Source organism: Cariama cristata, unplaced genomic scaffold (genome assembly GCF_000690535.1).
Source record: "Cariama cristata isolate BGI_N322 unplaced genomic scaffold, ASM69053v1 scaffold8874, whole genome shotgun sequence".
Classification (NCBI taxonomy): domain Eukaryota; kingdom Metazoa; phylum Chordata; class Aves; order Cariamiformes; family Cariamidae; genus Cariama; species Cariama cristata.
Genome location: NW_009611194.1, coordinates 33,852 through 54,957, shown reverse-complemented (window position 1 = coordinate 54,957; position 21,106 = coordinate 33,852). Strand labels below are relative to the sequence as shown.

Sequence of the window (21,106 nt, the reverse complement as noted above, 5' to 3'; positions counted from 1 at the left end):
TGGCAAGGATGGATGGGAGCAGCACAGCACATTAATACTCATCTGAAAGTCAATTACGGATTTGGCTTGTGCCTTTATAACGGGAGATGGATGCATCAGATAAAATTAGAAGACTAATGAAAACAGAGGGTATTTCTTGCCTCTAGGGAAATACAAAATAACTCTTTGGGGTGTTCCAATTGCTTAGTTGCTCCTGATATTAAAAAAAAAATAAAAATGTTTTGCCCCTGAACTACTTGAGAAGGGGAAGCAGTGTCAGAATTGTGAGTTTTTTCCAGAAATTTTTAGACATCTGATGGTGCAGACAGGTTTTCTGTTGGCCACAATGGGAGTTTGGTGTCCAGTCGCTTTTGAAAATCCCAGTGACCTCTCTTGAATACTCAGTGACCATGAGCTTTTGTGTTACAGCACTGCCCAGGAATGCGGAGCTTTGTGGTCCCATTGTTTTTGTGTGCGTATCTCTTTTATAGCCTTGGCAGTGGTTCACTAACTCCAAAGTACATGGGATCCATGGCTCTATGGAGTTAATGGACCACAGGTAGTATCCGTGGAAGGGATGCCTTGAGTGTGGTTGTGTAGAGCCTATGTAATGTGCATCCACGTTTAGGTGCCAGGCAGAGGCTGGTGGTTCAAGCCGTGTGGGGATACTGGTGGGAGAGGCAACGCAAACCTCGTGCCCAAGTTGAACTTTCACAGCAGCTGCTGTAGGCTTACGCTGGGGTTAGGACCTTGTCGTCCTCGGCATTTTACAAATGCAGCGGCATGAGACTTCAAAAACCACGAAGGCGGCACATTTTGGCAGAGGAACAGAGCCCCGTTGTTTAATCTGAGAAGGCCATACAAGCTAAATAGACCATCCAGGAGAGAGGTGAGAGCAGAAATGGAGTCATCTGGGTACAAAATCCCTTTCACAAAGGAAGAGCCGGGCAGTGCAGACGTGGATTAAACCCTGCGCTCCTCCAGTGCCTCATTCCCGGGAGCTGCCGGCGGTGGGATGTGCTGCTGGAGCCTGGACGGGGTTCTGCGCCTACAGCCGCGCTTGGAGCAGCCGATCTGCTGCCCCGTGGCCCAGTAAGTGCCCTTGAAACAAGAAGGTTTTGTGGATCCGGTTGTCCTAATGCTAAAGCATGCTGCCTCTTCTGTGCAAAGAGCCAGAAGGGAAATCTGGAGGCAAGGGTTATGCTGCAGATGTCTTTTAAGGAGGGGAAAGATAGCCGCCTGGAGCTTTTTTTAATTCAGGTGTTTTGCAATGACCCTTCTCCTGTCACTGGAAGAACTCATGACATGTTTTCTGTTTCTATTTCAGGCCAAGAACATCCTAATAGCCTGCGGCACAAATACAACTTTATTGCAGATGTGGTGGAGAAGATAGCTCCTGCTGTGGTTCACATTGAATTATTTCGCAAGTAAACAAGATGCCCAGTTTTGATTTTTGTATTCTTGAAAACAGCTGCCAGTGTGCCAGAAATGTTGATTGATGTTATGTAATAGCAAAGAGGTTTTTAAGATGATAAATATTTGTCATGCTGAAGAATTAAAGATAATTTAAGAGTCCTGGCAAAAAAAACCAAACAAAACAAACTAATGCATGTGCGTTATCTTCTTAATGATAGTAAGTAACAGCAGATATCCTAAAGAGTTAAAACCCACCAAACTTCTTTTGACTGTGCGTTATTTGCAGTGATTTGTGATCTTTCAACATTTTGCAGAGCTAAATGTTTATTTCCCGTGTCTTTTAGACTTCCTTATTCAAAGAGGGAGATTCCTGTTGCCAGTGGTTCAGGGTTCATTGTCTCAGAAGATGGACTGATAGTGACAAATGCCCACGTTGTCACCAACAAAAACCGGGTGAAAGTGGAGCTGAAGAACGGTGAAACATATGAAGCTAAAATTAAAGATGTTGATGAAAAAGCTGACATTGCACTAATTAAAATAGATGCTCAGGTGAGTCGTTAAAGCAAGACACATTTTATTACTTTTAATCTAGTATCCTCCTTTCCAAAAGCTGCTGTTAATTTTCATCTTTGAAGGAAAGACTAGTAGTTTAGTGGTTTGAGTTATAGAGAATATTTGAGCTAGGTGGATACACATTTTTAAAAGCCAAGTTTGTGGTTGGTAGTGGTTACTTTTATCACCTCTCAGTGTAGTGCAAGCAAGTACGTAGCACTTTTGTATGCATCTTCAAAATAAACAACAACAACATAGTTTGTTGGCTGGTTTACACACACATTGGCTAATATAACTCACCCCCTGAGAAGCAATGGGCATGGTCCCTTGTGGTTGGTAGAGGAATGTGTTAGTCTTTCTTGTGTGCCTATACTGAAGTCACAAATTGCTTTTAGAGGATGCATTTGTCCCTCTGAAGGGCTGTGTACCGCACTGATGTAGATACTACAATGGAAGATATCTTGGGAAGCATCTTGAACATGCAAATTAAAGCCAGCTTGGAAAGATACTCTTGCACTGCAAGTTGTTTCTGAACAAACAGGAATGCAACTTCCTATCTGTAGTCTTCCTCCATATGAGCCATAGAGCTCTCAGCATTATTCTGCCTCCTGCAACAGCAGGAAAGCTGTCATGCAGTTCTGCACGTGTCGACAACGTAGCGCAAGTGGAACATTGCATCGAAATACTGTGTAATGTAGATGCGGTTGGGTGCATGTGATTGCTTGGGGTGCTGCTCACATTGGTTTCCCTTGTTTGGACTATTATTTAATGACCTCCAAATTTAATGGGCAAGAACGTTTCATTTGAAACACATGGCTCAAAAATGTGTAGATCTTGCAGTGTTGTTTTAGTTCAGACCTATTCCCCAGCGAGGTCAAAAGTGTGTGTGCCAGAGTTCATGACTAAATCAGACGTCTAATGCAGAACTTTTGGATGACCCAAGATATGACGTGCTCCTGCTGCTCCCTTGCCACCTTTGTCATTTAAAAGCTCTTTCTTTTTTTCTTATTTAAAAGCTTCTTAACAGCAACATGGCAGAAAACCTTAACGATATCAAGAATGTTTTTTGCCGTGTTGTTTTAAATTCTGTTTTCCTGAGGTAACCTATTTACACATTTACCAATTGCTCATTTTCTCATTTTTATATTAAAATAAGCAAAAGCAGATCTGCAGTAACAAAGCAAAGGGAAGGATCCCCAGGATGAGAACTGGCAGCAATAGGCTGAGTAGGATATGGCAGGGAGTGAAGGGCAGCTGGAAAAGTGATTTAAAATTGGAAGCACAACATGGTGGGGAAAGTAGACCAGAAAATGGTGAGAAAGAGAGGACTTCAAGCAATAAGAAGGTGAGCTTCTGAGAAGAGAGAAGCTGGTGAGTCAAAGAGAGGAGACGTTGAACTGACGTGACAGATTGTTTTGAGGACCTAAGAAGAGAGCAGACATAGAGTTTTATGTTATTTGATACCCTAAAGGAATGGCTCCAAAATTTCCCTGGTAAGCTGCTTGTGGGAAGGGAGAACCTGGAAGACTGGAAGCCGCTTGGAAAAAAGAGAATGCAGCCAGATGAGTTGCCTGTAGTGGAAACCACTGCTAAACAGGACTGGAATTGGCGATTCTAGTTACGACTTGCAACATGGCAGATCCTCTTCTTTTTTAAAAATTACTGCTGTGTAATTAAATGATAGTCATCTTCTTCTTCCGTCAGTTTAATTTTTGAATGTAGTTGTGACCCTGTTTTGCAAACAGCACATCAGCATTGCAACCTAATTCGTTTATATATATTTGCAAATTCTTTAAGGCAGGGAACTTTTTCTGTCTTAGAGGTATATAGAGCCAAATTTGCTACATTTTTCTTTTTGAGGGTGGAAAGGGGAGGAATTGACTTGTTAATACTCAGTTGTCTATGAAAAAAAGAGTTGATTTTAATGAAACTTCGGGAAATGTCTCAATGCCTGGAGGCTGAGCTCTTGCAGAAGGAGGTGAGCAGGCCCCCACTGTCTTCCTCGCATAATGTCAGCTTAGCAACTCCGTCTGGGTAGCAGGAGATCAAATGTCATGTCTCCGCTCTAAATTCAGTAGACTATGGGTATACACTTGGGTCTGACGTACCTTTGGTAAGTGTCTTCTCAGTTGTACAACCCAGTACCTTGTGTGTTGTTCCTCCCTGGCCCCTGCCTGTTGTATCTCAGGATGATTTTGAGAAGACTTGGGGAAAACTTCTTGTATCGCTTGTTTGTTTTTCTGGGATGGGAGACCAGTGTTCCAGCTAACTGTAGTGATGTGGTACTGGGAAATCTCAATCCAAGGTGAAGCCTGAGGCACCTCTGTTCGCTGGACAGATGATGCTTTGCACTTGGAGAGTTAGAAGCATAAAATTTTAACTGTTCACAGAAAAGTTAAAATGGAAATGCAGTCAGCTGAGAAGCTGATTTCCAGACTGAACTTTCATGGGACATTTTTATATATCCATTCAAGTTCAGTGTTTGAGCTTTCCTTTTTGTACTGAAATGCCTTGCAATTACTCAGATTCATAAAAGGCTTTTTAAAATCACAGAGGTAATAATTCATTGAAGTTGAAATGTATTTGATGACTAAAGAAGTCAATGTGATGGTACAAATAACCCTTTAAAAATCTGGACATGGCATGAAAACCATCCCTAAGAATTTTTCTGAAGAGTTGAAGTCCTTCCTTTTGAATAAATTATTTGAAGATGACATCAAAGATGCAGAAGGTTTTTTTTGTTCTATTTTTGTGTGGCTTGTTAAGGCAGGATCTGAAGGATGAAGAATGCCTCTGTGGTTAGAAACAGAGCTGGGCTTGAAGTACGAGTTTAGGCTGTCAGCTGGTATTCCTAAAACTGTTAAGATTTTGCAACAGCCTGCATGCTGTTTTTCTTTAAGGTGTGAACATCTGGCCAAAGACATTACTGGAACTAATTTGACTTTGCTGTGTGCAACAGGAATTTTTTTTGTAAAATCTGGGCACCAGTAAGGATGAACTGTTTCCCTGATTAAATTCTTCTCCGTGGAAAAACATATTGCAGGAACGTGAGGAACAACAGAAATCTCGGAGTTGTTCTTCTAATCTTAAAATAGGCTTATTTTTACAGTCTATAAGAGAGCAACGGTATTTCTTGTGTCCATGGTGACACAGAGCAGTTTGCTGAAGTGTTGAAAGTAGGAAGTAAGATTGGAGGCGAGTGTGGTAAACGTAAATGCAATGTAATTATCCTTCCAAATGCAAACAGCTTTGAGGAGACAGCAATGCTAGAAAGAAACAGTGCAGTTGCGGACAATTTGGATATGAATGTGGCAAAATTGTCTAAAACTTCCCTAGAAAAATTTGGACTTTGGCAGCGTAGGCAGAGACTGGTGAAATAATCCATCCTGTGTGGCACGCGTGATACTGCAGTGAGCGTGAAACCCATCAAAAATATTGCCCGAAACTCCAAAGCCAGCAGGTGCTTTTGAGCTGGCAGAGCTTGGTTATGAAATGCATCTCAAGGCAGGTAACAACCTTGTTAAATGAGAATTTGTGATACAGCTGCTGAAAATTGTAAACACCAGGAGGAGAAAAGAAAATTGTAGGATGGTTTAATGGACAATGTCAGGGTTAATGGAGGGCAGAATTATAAAATAGCCCTGTGCCCACACCCGAATTGAAGCTGGAAGCCAAAAGTAGGGGAAAGTGGAAATGGCTTTTTCCTGGACAACCTTTTCACTCCTGGAAATTGGACCCTGCCTGCAGAAATGATATCTGTGGCAGGTGCCTATGGTTTGGCAGTGAGTACAGAAGGAGGAAGCACGGTGAATAGCTTTTGTTTTGAGGTGTATCTTCTTCCCACACACTTTAAAACCAGCCATGAGACACTTGCCACCCCCACTGAAATAACACCTATGTCATGAAAGACATGCCAGGGTCCGAAGATTTCTGTTCCTCGATGTGACCAGTTACTGCCTTCTGCATCCCAGGCAGGACTTGGCATCTGCATGGTTCTTTTTGGCTTTGTGACCAATGTCTAATTTGCGGTAGTATTTCAGCCCTTTTGGTTGAGGTTTTTCCTACATCTTACTAATAACCGTTTAGTTCGACACTTTTAAATCAACAAGACCTTCTACCCTCATTCCTTTGGTGGTTTCGTGAGGCAATGCAGCGTCTGTATCTTTGTGGTCAGAGGGGATTTGCTTTTTTTCCCCTGTGTGTACAAACTGGAGGAAGCAGGAAAGCAAACTTTCCTGTTTATGTATCAATATTTTAATAGCCCACATTTTGAAAAAACAAACTACTTGCATACCAGATGTAAGTGACTTTTCTAAAATGCTATTTTGCCTTGAAATCTGTCACTGGGTATTACGTTGCCTCCTCTCAAGAGCTGGAGGAAGTCCACATACTGCTTCCAGAAGTCTTCAGGACCCATAGAAATGAAATAGCGTGTAAAAAGCTTAGTTGTTAACTCCTGTTTGCTCATCGGTTTTAGATTGCAGTAGTTTCCTGCCATCTTCAGCTCCTCATAGCCCTCACTGCAGAGACGATGCGCTGGTCCAGCTCCCCACGCAGCAAAATGTTCACACGTGTCTGGGGTGGGTCTGCCAGCACCAGGGTATTGTATTGTATTGTATTTTATTTTATATTAAGGGAGAACAGCATTATCTTGCCAGGTAATTGAAATCCTGGTAACATAGCAAAACAACACTTCATTCTTTTTTCCTTTTTTCTGCAAGCTTCCCATGCTCCATATTTAGATAAGGAGACTCAGTTTTCTTTTTCTAACTATAGATGAAATACTTTTGGAGGCATGTCATGCATTCAGCTTAGGTTTTTCATTTTCTTTGGCATTTTGTCAAGCAGTTTCTAGATTTATAGATGATACTCTACATTTTTACATGCTCATGGCCTGTGTTTTTATTTTACCGTAACGTATTCTGAAAGATACTTTCATTAATGAGAACAGAAATGCAATTCCCAGAGAAGTTACATATTTTGCCAGTTAGTTACAGCTGAATTAGTGTACCATAAAAGCATCTGTTTCTTTTCCACCTAAAAATAAAAAACATGAAGGAAATCTGTCACTGTTTAACACAAATTGAACTCAGAACATTTGTCTCCTCTTCAGCAGTTTATTGAACTACAAACTGCTTCCTGCAAATTCGTGATCTTCCTTCCACAAGCGAAGGGGATTACAGAGCAGAGAAGGGATTTACTTGCTTTCTGTGCCAACACAGAGGCAGATTCACTTATTTAATGGATGAAAAATTTCCAACCGAAACACCTACTGGTTATGGCCATCTGTCTCTTGGTTTTAAATTCTCTGTAGCACCAGCCATGCGCCGTGGTGGTTACGTGCTGCCTCTTCTTTTAGTTTCAGAGCTCATTTGTCAAGGCTCCACTTATTTTACCTGACTCGAGCTACATTGCTGACGTACATCAGGTGAACATCTGGCTCCTGGCTGTTGATGCTGTTCTACACTTGTCCTAATCTCTCATGCCATGATAGCTGCATCTTATTGTTGGATGAAGCCATTTCTTGTGGTGGTGTGCAGCTCTCCATTTCGTGGGAGTTATGTTTATCCAGGGTTTGAGTCAAATCTGTATATAAAAATGTCTGAAGCCCTTTGGGATGAGGAAGGCTTAAAATATTAACACTAATTAATGGCTCCTTCTCTGGCTGGGTGTAAACAGTGAGTCATGTGCCACTTATGGTTTTGCATGTTTAGTCCTATTTCTGTGTACTTGCAGAATGCCTGCTTGCAGATTTGTTTTATTGAGTAAACACGGATCCCAGCAGAGCCCTGAAGCTTCATCAAATGAAAAATGGAGGGAAAGAAAGGACTTTATGTTATGTGTTGCCCAAGGTCATGCAGTGAGTCACTGGGAAAGCTGGGTTTAGGTGCTGGGTGTTTCTGGCTCCCTGTTCATTGTGCTGCAAGGCATGCTCCTTTGCCTGGGATTTTAATTAGCTGTTATGGCAAATCTATAGTTAACCGATGAGAATCATGAGTTGTAACAGTAATTATGTCATCCTGACGACCGTCAGATGTTATGTAAAAATTGAAGAGTGCCCGTTTATTAAGTATAGTTATTAAGGGCCCTAGACTCAAGCACTTAAACTTAGTTTACAAGGACTGCCTTGCCGTCCTAGGCAAGAGCTTGCCAGTGGAAGGGTGTGAGGGCACAGGCAGGGTGTTGTGGTAGGATTCTGGTTACAGCGCTGCTGAAAGTGCTTGCCCTGCGTTTCCAGCACTCCTTTTGTGGACTGCAGGTCATACTTCCCTCTCGATTGCTTGATACCCAGGGATTTGGATCGGTTTTATACTGCTTTCACTTCAAAACCACCTCTACAATTTCAATAAATACTTGGATTTTTTTTGATAATGGAAAGTTTAGTTCTGAATGTGGCAGTGTTACTTTTAAGCTTTTTTAGAGAGAAAACCCCACATTTAAAGCCACTACAATGCATATATTTGTCATGACCAATTCTTCATGGCATTTACTTGTAGAGCCACCAATGAGAGTATTTACACGCAGTGCTGTTACTGTGCTCTGCACCACACTGTGCAATCATAAGGAACAGAGAACACGTTTTCCAAAGCTATGTTTCATAATATGTGCAGAACAAGGCGATTTTTGCAATTGATTTTTGTTCCTAGCAAAGGAAAGGTTAGCCAGACTCTTTCCAGAAGGCACGTTGGATCACACGGATGACCCACAGCCAATCCATACAGCGTTAGACTTTGAACTAAAGCCTAGCTAGTATAGGCACAGGCTTGAAAACTCAGCACAATCAAAAATAATTGTATTAGTCAGAGGTTGTTCATGTATTTTCTTTCTGCTGCCAAATGCGATTTTGGCTTTGTGACTGTTTTTATAACTCAGGAACATTGTATAAATCTTTAACTGTGTACACGGCCAGTCTTTTTTTCTATTAATGAAAAAAAATAATTCTATTTTCTTTCGCTTGTCTATGTTTCATTTGCTGATAAATGTCCCCTTTCTCTGTAAAGTATCCATTTTCAGTGCACTGGGATACAAACAAAAGCCACTTATGTGGTGGTGTTGGTTTGGTTTTCTTTTTAAACAAGGAAAAGCAACGCCAAACAGAGATGCGCTTCTTGACGACATCTTGAAAACATGTGCTACGTAAGCTTAATAGCATCTGGTGAGAGAAGGACAGGCCAGGGTGCTCCTTCTATCCAATCAATACCCATATGGGGCTGTTTGTGTTGCTTATACTGGGTGCTTCCCAGCACAGCCTCTTCCCGGCTGTACTGGAAAGGTCCCTTGGAGTCAGGGCTGGGGTCTTGAGATTCTGAACTGCGCAGCAGCGTTGCCTTGGGATGTTGCTGCTTGTCTGCCGCGCTGGAAACACGATGGGGAGACTGGGTATCGCCGTTGAATCCTTCCTAGAATTAAGCTACAGCCTTGGTTGGGTTTGTCTGTGGCTGTGGCACTGACAGGAACCACAGATAATTATTATTTAATAGTAGGGCATTGCTGGTTGTGAAAACTTTCCTCTGAAATGTCATTGGAAATGTTTTTCTCCTTGCTGTATTGCCTATTCTGTTGCTCTTCCAACTGATTTGGTTTAACAAACAGTTGGTTAATTATTTTCTTGCTGTCTGGAGACTGAAAGATAAGTTTCCATTGAGCATCTTATCCTGTCTGGGATTTGGCAATGTGTTTTATTGAAACAATCTGTTCATCTGAGTAAAATTTTGCTGGTGGGATTGTAACAAAGTTGGATAAAGGATACACCAGACCAGACTTGTTAAATATCAAACCCATAACTTCTGTATATGCAGCGGCATATAGTGCTGACTGATGCCTTTTATTTTTTACTTTCTACTTTACAGACATTGTGTATCTCCTAGGACATTTGAAATAGCACTGTAGGTGAATAAGACAAAGTGACGGGCATTGGGCTTACTTTATATGAGTGGATTTTTGTCCATAAGAGTGACTTACCGATACAGGCTTTCAAACTGCTGATGACAAAAGACCCCTAAAGAGCAAGCTCTTGATTTCCAATTTAACACATAATATTTTCCCTTTTTGCCAAAATTTAATAATGATTCAGCTCTTATTAGCTTCTGAAGCAGAATTATCACTAACTCCGGGATATGTACAAATAATCAGGGCATACTAAATTATTACCTTTTTTCTTTGCTACGTGTGAACACAGCGCATACCTTTTGGATCCCATCAAGTATAGGTGCATAAATCTGTGTGCTTTGGAACAGGTATGGGATGAAAAAGGCACCTTTACAAGTTTTCTGGAAGGAATGAATTACAAAGAAGGGGTATTAACCCAATTTGTACCTCCATTTTAGGTACAGAGCTCAAGAATACCTTGAAGGTACCCTGATTTTTAATAAAGTGACTGTGTTACCCACTCCTTGGAAACTCATTTAAGTTACTTTCTAGGTGGGGCTTCGACTGTATCTAGAATCACTGACCTGTTCTGAAACTTTACACTAATGCATTTTTCCTTTTGGGGCTGAGTTTGTTGAGCAAAGGAAAGAATTTTGAAGTGGGGCAAGCTTGGAGGAAAGCTATGTGAGAGTTAAGTTTGCCAAGCAAACGATACATCTCTTGAGACGACTTCTGTTTTGATTTGGGGTTCTTTAACCTCCTAACCCTCCCAATCCTTATGTCAAAACCTGAATTTATACATGTCCAGATCCATTGATGCTAATAGAAATAGTCTAGTGACATGATTAAATACCTGGAGAGAGTCAGGATCATTGGGACAACAGGTTAAACATAAAAGGATTAAAAAACTTGTAACATCGCTGAAAGGGTAAAAACTGGTTTTTAAAAATATGAAGCAAAGAAGAAATGGAGCTCAATGTGTATTTTGCAGGCAGGTGATAAATAAAGACAAAGTATTTATTTGAAGGATGATCTGTTTCAGAACACCCTTCTTAATTACTTGGTGAATAGGAGTCCTTAAGAACTTCCCAGATGTTTTTGGCGGGGGGGTAGGGGGTTATGGGTCCAGTTTGAATCATCTGCTATCCAGGCAGTTCAGTTCCTGTGCAGATACAACATGTCTTGGAGAAACCACACTCAGTTCCCTTGATCCATTTCATTGGCAAGGGTGTGTGGATGCAGCCTTCCCTCCCTTTTTTTTAATTGCTGTAAATTGCAGTGATCTTCATTGATGGTGGATTTTAAGAATATTTTGTGTCTTAGTGGGAATGTCTTCAATAACATGATAGTTGAAAGGTAAGTAGAATGCTATCCCTTACTGTCATAACAGAAAAATCCCATAAAATCTTTGAATCCTGACATCTTCAGAAGACATCAGTGTATGTAGGAAGCAATGTAATTATTTAGAAGAGATACTCCATTGAAAAAAAAAAAAAGGAAGTGAAACATTAGCTGGTGTCTTAGGAGAATATAAAATGCTTTTAACTATATATATGCATGTTAGATACACTTTGGCTGTTGCTTTCATGACTGTCTAGTGTTCGCTCTTAAACAATATATTATTTTTACTTTAGCAGCTGTTGGCTAATTATTTCAAGAAGCTGTTGGAAACCACTCGTTCCTAGTATCATCAGATGTTTGCTTTGTACAGCAGAGCATAAATATTCCTTTGGTCTTTTAATTGGTTCTGATTTGATGGGTACCTGTTGTGGAAGAAGTAATCCTACAGTCTAAAGGTCCCACTCTGTAGAGCAGAAGTTCATTCAGATGTTTCTGTACCAAGCCACATGAAACGTTCAAAGAAAACAGAGACAGCAAAATCCCCAAGGGATAAAAGCCTCTCTTTTTTCCTAATTTCTGTTAATGTATTCGTGTTTCTGTAGAATTTATTCTACTGATGTAGTAGTGTCTTAACGAGATTTGAAAGTTGTTTGGTTTTTTTTTTTTGTTTTTTGTAGGGTAAATTGCCAGTTCTTCTGCTTGGTCAGTCTGCAGACTTGAGGCCAGGAGAGTTTGTGGTTGCGATTGGAAGTCCATTTTCCCTTCAAAACACAGTGACTACAGGGATCGTTAGTACCACTCAACGTGGAGGGAAGGAGCTGGGGCTCCGCAACTCCGATATGGACTACATTCAGACCGATGCCATCATCAACGTACGTCCACCTCTGAGCCTCGTCCCCTTCAGCTCTTAGATTTCTTGAATAGTTGCTTTGAAAATTTCACCAGTGATACAGTTAAGAACAGCAAGCATAGTTGGCTTCTATTTTATCCATGTAAATAAGGACATCTGGGCTGCAGCAGCACTTGATTGTTATTTAAAAATCCCCCAAGGAACCACACCAAGTACAATATCTGCCTTCACTTCAAAATTCTTGCAAATTACCAGGGAGGAGGCAATATTCTCTGGCAAATAACTATCTTTTCGAAATCCACAATGTTTTCTAAAAAAGAAGCCAAGCTTAGTTCAGGTTTGTTTCTGCATTAAGGCAAAACAATAGTTTTTGTACTTCTATTGTGGCCTTGTAAGAAATTTTCATTAACAGCTCCCAGAGCTGTCCTAAAATCTTCTAAGTTGATAATGTGGTACTATTAAAACCAAAAAAATCCCCACATGGCTTTCTTAACTTACGTTGGCAAGAGAAGAAGGACTAAGCATTTGCAAAGTGCAGCTGAAAGGAGTGATGTAAGGTGGAGATAATGGGTTTGGATATTAAGACTGTTCTATTGCACATATTGAATAGGCAATGAAAAAATTACTACAGAAATATTTCAAAAATTTCTTTTATGTTTTGCTTGCCATGAATTAAGAGGTAGATACTAAAAGATGTTTTTGCCACATGTTTATTTTCAGTATGGAAACTCCGGAGGACCCCTAGTAAATCTGGTAAGAGTTTCTTTACATTTGCTTAGTGTCAAGCTTATTACCTTTTAGTTTAAAAACAAAACAAAAAGCCCCACCCAAACCAACCAACAAACAAAACCTCACAGCAGAAATGTGATTCACAGCTTCTATATCTGGCTGACTACACAAAATTCACATGGTTCTTACTAATCACTTGTCTGTGTTTATGTTGGCAAGTCACAAGGTATGCTTGGATTTCAATATTTAAGGTGTTTACGGTTTTCACAGTTTTGAGCAAGTGTAATGCCCAATTTTTTTTTGCCCATGCCTTGCAAAAAGTAAAAAGCACATTTTAAAGTTGAGACGTTTGCCCTCGCTGTATACCATGCAGCCAGCAACGTTGGGTTTTTTTTGCATACTGAAACTCAGCTTAATGGTTCAAAAGCATATCTGCCATTTTATTTTGAATCATACTGAGGGGGCTCAAAAACTCACGTATTTATCAGGATATTAAGGTTTCTTTGCTGATATTATAGAATGTAGTCAGAGCTGACCTTGCAGCAGCTGTGGATAAGCCCAAGAGAGAACAACTGAAGCGGGTTGCAAAACCCAGCTGCTGTGTGAGAGCCCAGATGGGGGCACGCGGGGTCGATTGGAGGAGAGGCAGTGGTCCTCAGTGAGAGATGGCACAAATTGGAAGAAAGAGCTAGTCAGAGTTTCTGCTTCGGAGATTTGGCAATTTTTTTTCACCCGACTCGCGGTCCAATTTTAGCACCAGTAACCTCCATTTAAAAAATTGTAGTTAGATAGTTTTTATCTGGGATAGATCAGGGAAGGAAGCTGGTGAGATGCCTGAAGTGTTTGAATCGTCAGGTGACCGCAGAGATGTTTTATCCGAAATTCTCTCTTGGAGTCACGTTACCGGGAAAAGCTTTCGATTTTGGTGAACTGTCATTTTTCTTTTATATTATTATGCAATATTTGCTCAGAACCGGTCGGCGCCATGCTTGATGAAGTGCCTGCTGAAATAAACAGACCCAAATTGGTTGTAGAATATTCTCCTCATCTGCTGCAAGCAGGAGAGCTGCCTAATTCTGATCTCTCTTCTGCTAGTGGCAAGGTGAATATCCACATCAGTTTTCCAGATCTGTAGAGTAGTTTTTTTATCAATAGACTCAAAAAATTAGACTTAAAGAGACCATTCAGAAAATTGAAAACCAGCTACAGAATGTGTTGTGTGAATTTGTCTTTGTAATTGCTTGGAAATAAACGTCCATTTCTCTTTGAGACGTTTCATATTTGCTAATAACGACTTCTTATTTCTCTAGGATGGTGAAGTCATTGGAATCAACACATTAAAAGTTACAGCAGGGATCTCGTTTGCTATCCCATCGGATAAAATAAAAAAGTTCCTAACGGAATCCCATGACAGACAAGCTAAAGGTACTGTACTTCACTTTGAAAGAGAAAAACATGAAAATAGTAATAAACCAGAAAGTCAACAGCCTTTGAGGCTCTTTTGGTAAGAGCAATTGATCAAGACCTGTTTTCGTTTTTGTAGGAAAAGCTATAACCAAAAAGAAATACATCGGCATACGAATGATGTCGCTAACTCCTAGGTAAGTAAAAGTGGCGGTTCCTCACTTTTCCAAGTGTGGTCACTGCGTGCATTTGGATCAAGCTCATGATCTGCAGAAACAACCGGGAGGTTTGAACCAGCACCGTGTGCCTCTGTAGATGCTAGTGGCAACTCGCAGCTAATGTTTGCTGCCTTTTTCTCTGCATCTGCTACGTGGTTGAACTCTCCTGTAGACTCTTGTATGAGCGAGTTTTTTAAACAACTCCCTGGCATTTTCTTTTCCTCAATGCTTCAGAAGAGAATAGCTAGCGATTGTTAATTTGGGGTTCTGTTAGTGTTGTTACCGTCTGTGCTGTGCTGTCATGTGGATCAAGGAGAAAACAGGACAGTGTGTTTTCAAGAATTACAGCAGCTATGTGCATATTTCCATTTCTATAAAATTATTTTCATTAAACAGTTCACTTAATGTAAAATGAAGCTTTTGTGTGGACTTGCTTATTCATACTCAAACCAGAAGAGACTCCTGACCAGGTGATACTGTGTCCTGTAGAAATAACCAGAAGTTTTCCTATGTGCAGGATCACAGGTATAACAAAGCATTGAAACCTCAAGGGGTATTTTTTTGGGTGTTCGGGATCTGCTGGTTCTAAAGTAATGACCAAGTTTTGAAACATTTTAACTCTGATCCTCTGTATCTATTGAAATGATTGCCTTTACTGGAAACAGGCATTAAAAAGCTGTATGCATGCAAAAAGTGTAATAATTCTTGAAATACTTGTAAGAGTTAAAACAAATTGTGAAGTGTCACATCAGCATGTGTAAAATACCTCAGCTAGAGAATGTTAAGTGACTTAAGTAAGTAAAAATGCATGATTTTTTTTTTCCCTATCTCGTCAAAATATTTTTGTTGATGTTTCTTCATTTTCCAGCAAAGCTAGAGAGCTGAAGGAGCACCATAAAGACTTTCCTGATGTTGTCTCTGGGGCCTACGTTATTGAAGTAATTCCAGAAACACCAGCTGAAGCGTAAGTTGAAGTACTTTTTTCTCAAAACCGCTGCCACTGACTTAACGGGTAACGATAGAGAATGTTCTCTGCTTAACTGGCTATCTTGATTATGCTAAATTAACAAAATTACGACCATCTGATAGCTATTAGGTTGTCTGCTGGAAGTTGGTTTGTGGTTTTAGTCTGGTCCCTGATGGGCAATATTGCGAATGTATCAGTGTATTGCAGCAAAGCCCTGTCAGCATTCCCAGCTGAAAGGGCAAAGATTCAGTGGGCGTGAAAACTCCATTTTCATTTTTCTTAGCGATTGCTTCCAAGACATCTGTTGTACCGATGTCAGTGCTGAATAAAGACGTTTGCTTGTGCGTGCTCCCCATGGCCCTGCTGGTCCCTCCTGTAGGAAAGCGAGAGAGAAGCTTTGCATCCACCTTGTGAAGACGTGTCCGTCTCGGCCCAAGCACCTCAGTGTTGGGCAAACCCACCAGCTCTCCTGGCTTCACCTCCATTGGGAGTGAAATCCTCTCCTGGCAGGAGATACTCTTCCATGTGAGAGCTTTGTCAGGAGTCATGTTACTGGGAAGAGCTTTTGGTTTTGGACAATGGATCCATCCTTTTCTTCCTGTTATTCAGTATTTGCTCAGAAGATTACCAGCTGGTTGGTACCACGCTTCACGAGATGCCTGGCTGAAGTACGGCATCTGGTCTGCGGTCACCAGTGCTGGTCTGACTGGCTCTTGCTGGAGACACTTTCCTTTCAGAGTTTGCTTGATATGAAACTGCTCAGTAATCCAGGGTAGGAAATGGGAAACTGTTCATTTTTTGAAACTAGAGATCATTTAAGAGAAGAGTAAATCTTTGTGGCAACAGAGGCCTATGTAGCACCAAAGGCATGTAGGCAGAAAGCTGCTTGGAGCAGGCGCATGTTATCTCTTAGGAAGACTGCAAGGATGGTTGGAAGATGGATGTCCTTTTGTTGCAGTTTGGATGCCGCTGTAAGTCATACAGCGTTAGCTCTCTAGCATGCTCTCTAAATTATTGCTGCATTTTATAGATAATTCTGGTTGGCAGCGCTGTTCATACGCAGAATACTGGTGTATGTCTGTAATGTGAAATTAAACTGCAGTTAGCGTAGGAATAATGTGGCTGCTCCAGTGTGGGACTGAACTTACTGCCTTGACATGCAGGTCCAATCTGAAGGTGCAGAAAAATCATTATAGGAGTACAGATAATAGTTAGCAGGGAGTGGGAGAAGAACATTAGAGAGGTAGAAGAAATGCGAGGCAATGTAGCCTCATAACTTGAAGGCAAACTCAAATCAGGATGCTTCATCTGAAGGCTGGCTTGGCAATTAAAATGCAGCCCATGTTTGCTCTATCTCCCCCAGTCCTCGTCCCCTTGCCAATGGGTTTCCCCATTCTTGCTGATTTCCTCTCCAACACACGTTGTGTAGACGTGCTGGTAGGGACTCACAACAGCTCTGCCCCAACCTGTCCTGGGTACGAGTCGAGTGGAGAGGCTGCATGAGAGACCGACATCATCTGGAATGGTTTCTCCCATGAAAATACCTTAAGCCGTGCCTTCGGTAGGCAACCAGGTTTTTTGCAGACGTTGGCCAAGGCATCCTGCTTGCAGGAGACACTCATGTAAGGCGTTTTCTGCGGGCGGAAGAGACCGATGACTGCTCTGTGGTTTTGTGAAGAAGGATTATGCTGAAGGGCTGAATCATGTCTGATCTGGTTACTTGGTTAATATTTCCATAACTTGGAGCCAGATCATTGTGTAAGACCAGGAAAGACGTTGTAGTCGATGGTATCCCTCACCACCCCATTTCTTGGTCCTGGCAGCAGTCTCGACCAGCTCGAAGAGACCCGCGGCCCCGGGCAGGGGAGCCTTGAGGTGCCGGCTCCCGTTCTGCCCCGTCTTGCTTTGAGTTGGGAGGGTTTTGTTTTTGGTTCGTATACGGTGCTGAAGTTAGGAGAAGGGATTCTGGGGCTCCAGGCAGGCGGGTGAAGGGAAGGGCACACATGCGGTTTTGGTGACTGGGCTAGATCGCTGCCTGTGTTATTCTGCTCAGGTTTAAAACATGAAGGTACAGTGAGGTGGCTGCCCGTAAGCTATGTATGGAGAACAGCATGGATCCGGGACTGAAATTCCTCATGTGTTAACACAGAGTGCCACTCAGATTGCTTTGCTGTGTATACATGAATAAAATCTTGGAAAATTTCCCCTCTAAAATGAGTGCCTTGTCAGAGTTATTTTAAAAGAAAAATATGCCTCTATCTCTTTTACCGAATCATCATCTAGGATCCTTATTGCAGAATTATTGCACTGTTTGCAATAGTGAATTCCTTTGAAGACAGTGAAATATGGGATTCATCACACTTGTACCTCCATCCGATTTCTGAGGTTTCTGTAATCTTCACCGCTTCATAAATTCTGATTGCTTTTTGTATGCCCGCTGTGTCTCTGTGCAACTGCCCTTGGGTGAGAAATAGGAAAAATCCAGCAATCTTTTTTTTTTTTTAAAGGATATTGTAAAGACAATAAAATGGCAATTATAATAATACATTGCTGTTTTGTATTTTCAGTGGTGGCCTGAAGGACAACGATGTGATTATAAGCATCAATGGACAGTCAATAAGTTCAGCCAGTGATGTCAGTGACATTATTAAAAAGGACAGTACGTTGAACATGGTTGTACGCAGGGGCAACGAAGATGTTATGTTAACAGTAGTTCCTGAAGAAATTGATCCCTAACCAGAAACATGAGCTGGATTTCATGTTTTCTTTTAACAGCATTGGACTGCTTATATTCTCTCTTGTGCTGGTACAGGAAACGTTAGACTTCTGACCAACATTCTGCTTTTTCAGTGGATTAGTATTGGCCAACAGAGTAACTTCTAATAGGTTTAAGGTGCAAAATCAGTGTAATTTCACATACTCCAGACGATAATTTTTTCCTTCTGTATTATGTATGCAATGTATTCTTTACTGGCTATTACATTCCCCGCTTAACAAATCGACGTTTGCTTCCCTGTGTTGAATAGACTTACCTTTATTTCTGCTAAGATTTAAACAAAACCCACGCACACAATGTGTGTTGTGGTATTCAGGTATTTATAGGTTAGCCATGTTTTAACTGGAAATACCATTGTAAAGGAGTAGTTGGTTTAAAAGAAAACACAATTGGGAAAAAAAGTTTGGTTTATAAATACAAAGAAATCCCAACCAAAATAACCTGTTCAGGATCCCGTGCAGGATTTTAATACTATGATATTTTCCTAGTGTTATTAAAAGAATTCAACAGTACTTCTTCTTGCGAGTGATTCATTTTACTTCCCCTTGTGGAGTGTGGTTTGTTTGAACAGCACATCTGCCTGAAAGGATGTCCTGATGGTCTCCTTTTTATCGTCATGAACCAAAACACTTAGTTTTCAGTATGTGCTTGTATTTCTGGTCTTGTGCATCTGCTTTTCTTAGCGTGGCTGGCTGGAATTTGTCGTATTGACTATTGCAGATTGCCTGTCTTCCAGATGTTAATACATTGTCCTTATTGTTTTAATTACAACTTCACCAATGCCTGAAGTCTGTTTGCCCGCTATAGAAGTAGTCATATTGTGGATTGCAGGTCCTGTACCATTCTAGTTCAGATGCTGGGATGTTTGTAACCGCTGTGGGTCTGGCCTTAAGCTCTTTCAAACGGGCTGTTCTATTCACAGTCTTGAGTGCTAGTGTGTGTATGATAGGACCTGATTTTGACTAGGATATTGGGCATTCCTCTAACATAGAGACTAATCTTTATACGTATATTTATGGATGCCCTTGAAGCTTGGGTAGTGAATGGGATTGTCTTACCGTGAAGGAGAACAATCAGCTAAGTTTAATTACAGAGTAATTACTCATTGGGTAAACAATAGGCTAGGCAGCCTTTCCTTTCCTCTGTTGAAATAAGTGTCTCAGAGAATAAATCCAAGGGCTATAGATGAGTTTTTTTGACTGTTATTCCTCCTAACCATGCACTTCTTTTGGAAACTGCTTCTTAGTAAAACTCTTCAAATGGGTAGCTGGCAGGTTATGATTTTTAAAGAAAGGGCTGTATTCCACACAATTACAGCAAGAAATCTTCTAGAGCTGGATCCCTGATGGTGCTGCTCCTCCTTCCAGCTGTATGTCAGTTCTGTTTCAGCCAGCTTATCCCAACTTGGGGAGCTTCTGTATCCCCGAGCACCAGCGCCTGCCCTTAGTCACTGTAAATGTACACAGCCATACAGCGTATTGACACTTGACGTGATTGAACATCTCATTACCGATTTACTTGTTTCATCACTGTGGTAAGTCACACGTGTCTGAAAATCTGTCGAGATACCACGGTGCCAAGCGCTGAAGCTCTGCAATACTTTCTCACATGAAAGGTGCAAAGTAGCGTGATGTTCCAGAGATGCTTTGTAGTGTGTGTGCTGTGTGCACTGCAGGTTCGTCTCACTGATGTTGGTTAATGTTTCGGCTCCCTGTTGAAGTAGTAGTCTATTCTGCAGACCATCCATGCTCTGTGTAGTGCATAATGTGATGACATACATAGCTCTTGGCAGAAGTGAATTAAATCACTTACCTTCTCTGCTACTGCACCTAACCCAACTAGCAAAACTGAAGCTAAAGCCCCAAAGCCAGGAAACTGTGTTTAAAACAGAAGTTATTTTTCATCTGCTTTTTTGTTTCAAAACAGGCGGTTGCATAATTTACAGAGCTGGTTGATTCTCTTTGTTCCTGTTGTTTGTTGTTGTGGTCTCTTAACAGGCAAAACCATTAATTTTTTTGCTTGGTTTCTAATGAGCTACTTTGGGCTTCCCGATGATGTCCTTGCAATGACAGCCAGCATAGCACATCTTTATGCCTGGGCTTTACATAGCTACTGCTGTGAGGCATAAATGCCTCGGGACCATGGCTCGGGTTTTGCGTGTGCGTTAGGAAAGAGGCAAACGAACTTGACTTCTGTAAATGGTTTTCCTGCGCCATGGGATTAGTGAAATATTTGACCAGATTTCTAGCCCGTAGCTCCATCTGGTGGGACACGAGATGGTCTTTTATTGCAGCCAGTCATTTTCCATCATATCTTTGAAACTGGCTTTCTGATTTATCTTGGTTTTATTTATAATTAATTTCTTTGCATCAGATATCCATAACCACCTGCATATCCTGAAAAATGTTTAGAATTTACTCTTCTAATATCCAGCCATATTTGCAGCTACCCAGATGTTTTCTTACAATCAAAATTGTCTCTAAACTTTTTTAAAATATTTAAAATAAGATTACTGATAAACAGAAACACAGAAGGAAAGTTTGTCTTTAATACAATTAATTAGCATGTATTTTTGATGCATTATTGGGTTACAGATTTGGAATGGTTTTTATTCTTTGTTGCTTCAACTCACAGTTCTTTCCAAAGCGCACTTGAAAATACTTTGTACAGAATAGCTTTGGCACAGTTTGTATAAATATCAGTTTCCTGGAAATTTTAGCAAGTGTTGGACGCTAAATCAGGGAAATTGGCCATCCTGGCTTGATTTTCAGTGTTTTGGAATGTCTGAAATGGAAACTGGAGTTGCTGCGTATGTGATGCCGACTAGATGGCTACGTGTGGCTACGCTCAGAGGTCATTTTGAAAAGCTAGGTCACTTATTCCATGAGGGAAACGTCTCGAGCTATAAAAGAAATGAACATGACTAACAATTGTCTGGTATCTGTGACTTATACGCCAAGCAGTAGGGTCCTGTGGTTGCAATACCAGAAGACTTTTTCCCCTCT

The 21,106-nt window shown here is 41.0% G+C and overlaps 1 protein-coding gene across 1 annotated transcript in view; it reads left to right on the top strand.

Annotated features, from left to right (window-relative positions):
- HTRA1 (HtrA serine peptidase 1) overlaps positions 1 to 18,613 on the top strand; it is a 33,723-nt gene extending 15,110 nt beyond the window's left edge. Inside the window, exons 2-9 of the mRNA XM_009698147.1 lie at positions 1,307 to 1,406; positions 1,740 to 1,944; positions 11,835 to 12,029; positions 12,728 to 12,760; positions 14,047 to 14,161; positions 14,280 to 14,337; positions 15,227 to 15,322; positions 17,893 to 18,613. Of these exons, the coding sequence (XP_009696449.1) occupies positions 1,307 to 1,406; positions 1,740 to 1,944; positions 11,835 to 12,029; positions 12,728 to 12,760; positions 14,047 to 14,161; positions 14,280 to 14,337; positions 15,227 to 15,322; positions 17,893 to 18,061 (971 nt within the window). The 3' untranslated portion in view covers positions 18,062 to 18,613. The remainder of the gene's footprint in view (positions 1 to 1,306; positions 1,407 to 1,739; positions 1,945 to 11,834; positions 12,030 to 12,727; positions 12,761 to 14,046; positions 14,162 to 14,279; positions 14,338 to 15,226; positions 15,323 to 17,892) is intronic.
- The last annotated feature ends 2,493 nt before the right edge of the window (positions 18,614 to 21,106 follow it).